Source organism: Austrofundulus limnaeus, unplaced genomic scaffold, assembly GCF_001266775.1.
Source record: "Austrofundulus limnaeus strain Quisiro unplaced genomic scaffold, Austrofundulus_limnaeus-1.0 Scaffold210, whole genome shotgun sequence".
NCBI classification, from domain to species: domain Eukaryota; kingdom Metazoa; phylum Chordata; class Actinopteri; order Cyprinodontiformes; family Rivulidae; genus Austrofundulus; species Austrofundulus limnaeus.
In genome coordinates this window covers 611,837-620,664 of record NW_013952612.1, presented here as the reverse complement: position 1 = coordinate 620,664, position 8,828 = coordinate 611,837, and the positions used below count along the sequence as shown (strand labels likewise).

Here is an 8,828-nt window from a genome sequence, read left to right as displayed (position 1 = left end):
GCTGCAGCCGTTCAAGTAACTATTTTTTTCAAAGCCAAGGAAACGATGTAAAAAAAAAATGCGAAGAAAACTATAAAATCGTGGCTTTATCCACGTTTGCCACGGTGGTTTTCTCTGATTGGACAGAATAAGAAAAGGGGCGTAGCCTAACTGTGGGACATACCATTARGCGAAATGTGAGTGGCGAAAAGAACTAAATCAGAGTTATTTATTCATGTAACGCTCTAACCCCGATCATTTAGGTAATAAAAAAACATTAAAACATTTTCGAAGAGTAATAGTGATTTGAGGACATTTCCTTGGTTTTAGCGCGTGGTCAGTCATCTGAGCGAAGTTAAAGGTGATCGTTAAGTTAGTCAGGCTTACCGGAAATAGCATGACTAGGCTTTAAAACAAAAGAAAACTTCACAGTTATTTTTGTCACGGCAAAGTACAAAACTTCAATTTTACATGTAAAGTTGTGGAATTCTAAAACCTTATTATTTATAATATACTTGCAAACAATKTATGAAATGTTTGTTTTTAATTCCACGACGAAAATTAGGTTTGAGACAATTGTTTTGAAAATCTATACCGGATGCTGTATWTGTAATACATTTCGACTTTGCGTCATTTGCGTGCACCGGAAAACAAACAAGGAATTCGCGTTTGAACAATCTTACGTGTCATTTTAAGTGATTCAGTGATTCAGAAAACCTCCTGGAGGCTTTTAGTTATCAAGTCCTTGTAAGTTTAAATTTTCTTCATTCATTCACACGGACACGCATGCACGTTTTATGTTCAAAAACTCTTGGTTTGCGGTGTTTTGTGCTAGATAAACTTAGCTAAAGTTAGCTAACATCACGAGTTCAATTAAAAACACGAGCCCGCTTTTATTTTATTTTAAGTCTCGACTCGGATACAAACGTGTAACTTTCAGACATTATTCTCAATAAGAATAAATTTCTGTGAGTGGAAAACACTAAATCAGCATCTGGTGTTGTATCGAAATCAGTACCCAATTTAATCTGTCTTCCTGACACTAATCAATGACAATTTAATAAAGGCGAAATAATCATTGTAGATTAAATATATTTTATTTAAAATGTGTTATTAATATAGTATTACTATATTTTCAATAAATATAATGTTTAAAACTGTTTTGAAAATTATATGAGGAAACCTTTTAAAATAGCACAGAGTTTTCTAAATTATGTAAAAAAAACATAAAAACTACAAAACAAAAAGTAAGTGTCCTAATATTTGTTATACATTTGTTCTAAAATGATTGTGAAATAAACTGCTACTTGTTTATGTCAGTCCACAGATAGACACTTATTTGTTTTAGTGGACATTTTTCTCTCTAATCTTTGCTATAATCTCAACTTTTATACGTCACAGCTGTTTAAAACCTGAGACGTCAGACGGATGTCATCGAACAATCACTGACCGAGAAACTTGTTCATTCAGTGACAGCGACACATGAACCCAGACACGTTCACAAGAACTGGTTTTTAAGGCTCAATGAAGTCAGTTGAGCTGATATCATCACCAGTTGTAAAACATGTTTTTCTGCTGGGTTTTATTTATTTTTGCTCATGTATAAAGAAGGTATCCTGTTTGCTGTAGCTTCTAAAAACCTGTAACGTTCAAACTTTGAAGAATGTCATTTTTTAGTATTTTTTAAAATAAAATCTCAAGTTTAGCAGTTGTGAAAACCTTTATAACATTGATGATAATCGTAAGTTAATAGACGTTAAAGATGTCATACTCTGTTTCCATTAATCACTGTGTTTCTCAGGCTCCTCATTGATGAGCCGTCTCCCATCTGATCACTGTTAATAACGGCTGAAGGATGAAGGCTCTGATTCTGGTTGGGGGGTARGGGACCCGGCTGCGACCCCTCACCCTGAGCGTCCCCAAGCCCCTTGTGGAGTTCTGCAARAAGCCCATCCTCCTGCATCAAGTGGAGGCTCTGGTGAAGGTATAGAGGAGGTACACGGGTCACTGKCGGGTTGGTTTTGTAATTTATTGATCGGTCGCCGTGTGTGTTTGCAGGCTGGAGTGACCCACGTAGTTCTGGCTGTGAGCTACATGTCAGAGCTGCTGGAGAGAGAGATGAGAGTCCAGGAGCAGAGGGTGAGTCGTGAACYCAAAACTGTCAAGCTTAAATTTCTCTGCGACATGATGGATTTTTAATAGCAAATAATACTTTTAAAACCCTGAACTGACAGTCAGAGGGAGTTTTGTAGTTCTTGTGACTCAAGAGACGAGGATTGTTCTTGTGTTTTCTGTAAAGAAAAAATTTGAAATCATTATCAGTCTTCTGCTTCTTGAGCGTTTCACTGTTTTGTCCTCAGCTCGGGATTCAGATCTCTCTGTCTCATGAGAAGGAGCCTCTGGGAACRGGTGAGTGTCTCGCCGCTTCAGACAAAACTGAAGCGACAAACATCCGTCTCAGCACCACAACAAAGAGCAGCTGTTCCAGGTCATTTTACTACCAGAATGAGGGCAGCTCGTGTGTTTTTCATGTGTTTCTGGATTAAAAAAAACACAAACATAAAAAAGGAAAGAACTGTCAGCAAAAGTCATAACATTCATAGGTTTTAGTAAAGAAGGCAGGTTATTGATTTGTTGTTTTTACCTGATGATGCTGTGTCCAAATTCAGGGGCTGGATCCTTCGAACTTGGGGTCCTGGTTAACCGCGATGACCGGAGAAAAATAGCTGTGAATTTAAACGGTCTAAACTTCGGCTTTATTCCCACCCTGACCCCTGGGGTATGTCCTGTCACCTAACAAATGGGACGACGATAAARAGAAGCAAAATTGATCGAAATTATCAAAACATCAATATATCAGTATTATAAACATCATAAACTAGCTTAAAGGTAATATTTGAAGAACTAACGCTGTGATTCCCAGCCAGGGGTACGTGGAAAAATTTCCCAGGTGTGTAAAAAAAATAAAATAGGACTGCGGTATGTAGGGCTCATGGAATCACAGAATTGACACAAAATGGAATCCTGTATAACACGCAGAATCTCACAGATTTTGCTCATTTCGATGAGTTTCTGACGTATTTTGGACGCTGCTGCTTCCTGCACCTGCCATTACCTGGTTTATTTATTTAATTACTCGGGGTGCAACGATGCAGAAAATTCACAATACGGTTCGGTTCGATACTTTAGTCTCACGGTTCGATATTTTTTTGATACAAAAAAGAGAAATTTCCATGCCCATTTTAACTTGTAATTTATTTAAATTAATTATGAACGTTTGTTTAACCTCAAAAGTACAGTTTTTAAATTAAATGTTGTTGAAACAGCAAGTTTCTCAGTGGATCTGCGCTCCAAAATGCAGCCTAGGTGNATACGGTTCGGTTCGATACTTTAGTCTCACGGTTCGATATTTTTTCGATACAAAAAAGAGAAATTTCCATGCCCATTTTAACTTGTAATTTATTGAAATTAATTATGAACGTTTAACCTCAAATTTTTTAAATTAAATGTTGTTGAAACAGCAAGTTTCTCAGTGTATCTGTGCTCGACAATACAGCCTAGGTGGAGTAGTCGAACACAGATCCACTGATCCTTCAACACAGAGCATCTTCAGAAGACAAGCTGATAAAGTAAATTTTAAAAATCTGTATAGTTTGATACACGGTGTATTGAACCTAAAGCACTGTTTGATACGGGTACATGTGTTGTTGCACCCCTATTAATTACTTATTCACTTTCAAGGCAACATTTTTATCTTTGTTTAATTTGAGTTGAAAAGAATAAAATGTCTGAGAATTAAACCTTCCAGGTTTAAATGAATAATTTTCATTTAACAATCAGCTGTTGTACTTTATAGTTTTGGAAAATCATCATTCCGTTTGACTGAGGGGTACTAGTGGTATGACAAAATGGCTCAGGGGGAACACAAGTCTAAAAAGGTTGGGAGTGGACCTGCCGTAGGGTTTATTTCTCTACCAACTTGTTTGATTTCTGACAAGAATAATATTTAAAACCATGTCAATACAAATGATAAAAGCATTAAAACAACGGCTTGAAACTTTTTTGTTACGAACAGATTTTTATTTAATACTTTAATACTGTACTTTCTCTTGCTTCGTCTGCCATTATGAAAAAAGAAACTGTTATTATGGGATATGGTGGACTGAGCAGGATCCATCGGACTCGTCCCTCAAARCAGGGAAAAAGAACACATTTGTCTGTTTCATAGGAGGAGTCTTTGAATTTGAACAGCCTCCAGCGCAGCAGTGCAACAAATTGGGCCTTTGGAGGACCCAGCCAGTMTCAATCTAATCTTTGATCCCAGAGTTTAATTTTATTTTTTACACCCTTCAGTGTTGTACGCTGCAAACCCAACTCAGTTTCCCAGCCTTAAATCTTCTCAGACGTGGCTACCTGTCTTAATAAACCCGCTGAAAATGTTTTGTATTTGTGTTTTATCTGTGCGCAGCGGGCCCCCTGGCGCTGGCTCGGGACCTGCTGAACGTCGACAACGAGCCGTTCTTCGTCCTCAACTCGGACGTCATCTGCGATTTTCCCTTCAAAGATCTGCTYCAGTTCCACCGCAGCCACGGCAAGGAGGGGACCATCGTGGTGAGAAAGCTGTTTGATTTCAGCTGATTCTGACCTCCTCTTATCGTTCTGAGCTGCTGCAGAACAATCTGGAGAAAGTCTTATWTTTTGTTGGTGTGAAGGTCACACGGGTGGAGGAGCCGTCGAAGTACGGCGTGGTGGTGTACGAGTCCGACAGCGGCAGGATCCAGCGCTTCGTGGAGAAACCGCAGGTCTTCGTCTCCAACAAGATCAACGCCGGCATGTACATCTTCAATCCCAGCATGCTCAGCAGGATCCAGGTAACGCCCCGACAGCGCAGCTGCTGCTGTCGTCCTCTCATCCGCTCTGAAATCACAGAAACTGAGTTCTGTCGTTTGTGTGCAGCTCAGACCCACGTCCATAGAGAAGGAGATCTTTCCTGTCATGGCGGAGGAGGGTCATCTGTACGCCATGGAGCTGCAGGGTAACCATCAGCTTTTACACTTTTACTCATTTCATGTAGGGCTGCAGCTTTTACACAACCAACATCTGAAAACAACTGGAGAGCAAAGACAACAAAATTATTCTATTTATTTTTATTAAAATCAAAAGTGGTTAACCTCACGCTCTGGTTCTGGTTCTGGTTCTGGTTTCTGCAGCTCTCAGCTCCACCAGACGTAAGTGTTTCCTCACATCTGAACTCGTGTAGCTCCAGAGAGGGTTTACATGTGGAGAAGCTCCGACGTGTTTAAAAAAAAAAAACGTCGTCAGAAATAACAGCAACAGTTTATTTTTTAATGTTRAGATGCTTCCTGGTCTGATCAGGATTCAGTTTTTGGTGCTTCTCTTCATCTTCGTCCCTCTTTGAGATCCTTCAGATGCTCAAAAACCTCCTTCCTGTCCTGTAGACTGGTGGTCCCCAAATATTTCAGCTTTTGACCCACAGACTGTAAAGACCTGTGACCCTGAATGTTGCTGGTTGAAGAATATAAATATTTATAATTTAAAATAAGGATTGTTTAAAGTTTAAAGCTTTTTGTTACAGTTAAGACTGAATTTGCTGCAATTTGATCAAAGTGTGGTCCCCCCAATAATCTGTCACCCTGAGGTTTAGATCAATAATTAATTTCTGTAAATCTGCTTCTTTATTTTATTATAACACACCATGTTTTCTTGTTTTTGTTGCTTGTTTTTTAGTTGTCTAACCTATATTCTTTAGCACTCTGTAGTTTTAGGGTGCTTTTTAAGCCACTTGGTGCCACCTAGTGGTAACACAGTGTATTACAGGCTCTGATTGGATTATTGTTGTTTACAGTGGAAAAAAAATTGTATAGGTCCTCTGGACGGGTTCTTCTTTAATGAACAGTTGTTTACAGTGTATCAAAACCTTCAGCTCATTCTGGGAGATGGGTGCTGTGATTTTAAGTTATTGTAATTTTTATTCATTTCAAAATAATGAACTTTATTAATATTTTTTCATATAAATACATATAGATCTCTCTAATTCTTTCACAAACKTTTTCTTGGAAAACTGTTTCAGCTTCAGACTAAACTTTGTTTTCATGTTTTATACTTTTAGTTTTTTGATAGCCTTTCACTACATTTACCTTTTTACTATTTACTGTTTCCAGCTGCTGTTTTGGTGTGTTAGCTAGCTTCTTGCTTCATGTAGTTATTAGCCAGTGTTTTGCTCCTTTTAGCTAGAATTTTGCTACATTTACCATTTAGCTTAACTTTTWGTTCTTAGCTAGTGTTTTGGTGCTTTTAGTTCGCCTTTTTTTTTTGGCTTCATTTAGCTATTTGCTAGTCCTTTTTTTGTTGTTCATTTTAGCTACCATTTTACTACATTTACCAATTTGCTAACCTTTTGCTGTTTTTAGCTTCTACCTACTGTTTTCATGGTTTGAGCGAGTCTTTTGCTCCTTTTTAGCTTTTAGTCTACGTCCTACATATAGCCTCTAGCCTTTGTTTTAACATTTTTTAGCATGTATTTAACTACTTTAAGACTGGCATTTTTCCTACATTTAGCTTTAGCCAACTTCTTGTTTAACTAGCCTTTTGCTATATTTAGTTATTAGCTGGTCTTTTGTTCCTTTAAGCTAGCATTTGATGCAATTAGCTTACCTTTTAGCTTCTAGCTACTTTTTTAGTGTTTTAGCTTTCGTTTTACTGCATTGGGTTCTGCTTCTTTTAACTTCACCTCAAGTTTCAGCTTTTTWAATTTAAAAGTAATTTTAATGTTTCTGATAAAATTACGATGAAACCTTTTAAATATTTCCATCCGACCTGCAGAACTTTGTTTATTCATATAAATGTTTTTGGATGTAGATGAGGTGAAATCATCTCGTCTGTCTGTAATTCACCTGTCGGAGGTTTTCTGGTGAAACTCTTTGTTTGTTTGTAGGCTTCTGGATGGACATCGGTCAGCCTAAAGACTTCCTCACAGGGATGTGTTTGTACCTTCAGTCGCTCCGGCAACACGCCCCGGAGAGGCTGCACACGGGGCCCGGTTTCCTCGGCAACGTCCTGGTGGTGAGCGCAGCTCCTTGATCTGTAATGAAAAATAAAAAAAACTCCAGGACGTTAAAGCGTTCGTCCTGAACTCCCCTCCTCCAGGACCCCACGGCGCAGATCGGGAAGAACTGCACCATCGGCCCCAACGTGACCCTCGGCGCCGGCGTGGTGTTGGAGGACGGCGTYAGGATCAAGCGCTGCACGGTGCTGAAGGGCTCCAGGGTCCGCTCGCACTCCTGGCTGGAGAGCTGCATCGTGGGCTGGAGCTCGTCTGTGGGCCAGTGGGTGAGTACACTGCAAAAACTGTCCACCTAACCAAGTTTTAAATCTTATATCAGCCGAAAAGTCTTTTTGATCTTTTTTTGAGACTGATTTACTAAACAAGAACTGATTGTGTAAGAATAATCATCTTGTTTTCAGAATGTGTAAGATTATTTGTCTTGTTAGTCTGAAAATTTGACTCAAATTAAGTCAAAAAATTTCTGCCAYTGGAGTAAGAAAACTTTATTTGGTAAGATTCTTGAAATACTTGATTTGACTCATTTTTTTCTTATTTCAAGAATCTTACCAAGTAAAATTTTCTTACTCCTTTGGCAGAAATTTTTTGACTTAATTTGAGTCAAATTTTCAGACTAACAAGACAAATAATCTTACACATTCTGAAAACAAGATTGTTGTTCTCAATGAATCAGTTCTTGTTTAGTAAATCAGTCTCAAAACAAGATCAAAAAGACTTATTGGCTGATATAAGATTTTAAAACTTTGTTAAGATGGACAGTTTTTGCAGTGGTTTAAACCTGGGTTAGCGGGTCAGGACTGAACACCCGGTCCCTCTGGGTCCTCAGGTGCGGATGGAGAACGTGACGGTGCTGGGCGAGGACGTGATCGTGAACGACGAGCTCTACCTGAACGGCGCCAACGTCCTGCCTCACAAATCCATCAACGAGTCGGTGCCAGAGCCGCGCATCATCATGTAGCGCCGGGCGGAGGAACAAAAACACACAAACTGAACCAAAAACCCAAACCGTGCCGGAGAAACACAGAWCATCAGTCGAGTGGAGGAAGAACAAACGACTTCTTTATTTTTATTTTCTTCTTTTTTTAACGTTAAAACAGACTTTCAGCCTCGTTCGGCTGCATCTTCACCGGAGAGAAATCGTGGCACGACTACCGGAGGCTAGTTTACCCTCTGAGAGGACGACCCTGTCCTGAACGTGACGGATAGATTAGAGGACAGAGACGAGGACGAGGTTTGGACACTGGGTGGAGGGATCAGGACGGGTGGTGGGGTTAGAGAGCAGAACCAACACTAGATTATTCATTTAAAATGAAGAAAAAGCAGAGATTTCGATCCAGTTTACTGAAAAACTCTGTAAAAATGTGAATATTTGAGGCGTCAGAATGAATCTTTCTGTTGAACTTAATGAATCTCAGTTTGGTTTGATTTATTATCGTTACTTAACAGATTTTTTTCTTGTTTTAAAACAAACCAGTTACTGAATCTGTAAAAAAAAAAACAATAAGAAAATTCATAGGATTTACAATCAAAAGTTTATAAATTGTTTCTTTCAGTTTGCATCTGGAAGCTTTGAGGAAGAAAAGGACACAAACTCGACACTTTGATTCCATCTCATCATAAAAATCTGTTTACAGTTTGATCTTTTCTCAGATTTAACAGAGAAACTAAAAAATCTGGTGAAGATTAAAAAAGCCCTGAATGTTTAATGTGAGTAAATCTTTTCAGACGTGGCTTTTCCTCAGCTTTACTACGTTTCATACAAGTT

At 38.8% G+C, this 8,828-nt stretch overlaps 1 protein-coding gene across 1 annotated transcript in view; it reads left to right on the top strand.

The window, feature by feature from the left end:
• Window positions 1-629: 629 nt before the first annotated feature.
• gmppb (GDP-mannose pyrophosphorylase B) overlaps window positions 630-8,828 on the top strand; it is a gene marked incomplete in the record, with an annotated part of 9,882 nt that continues 1,683 nt past the window's right edge. Inside the window, 10 exon segments of the mRNA XM_014019158.1 lie at window positions 630-726; window positions 1,781-1,963; window positions 2,038-2,118; window positions 2,340-2,388; window positions 4,448-4,590; window positions 4,692-4,850; window positions 4,936-5,014; window positions 6,935-7,062; window positions 7,147-7,329; window positions 7,890-8,747. Of these exon segments, the coding sequence (XP_013874612.1) occupies window positions 1,835-1,963; window positions 2,038-2,118; window positions 2,340-2,388; window positions 4,448-4,590; window positions 4,692-4,850; window positions 4,936-5,014; window positions 6,935-7,062; window positions 7,147-7,329; window positions 7,890-8,021 (1,083 nt within the window).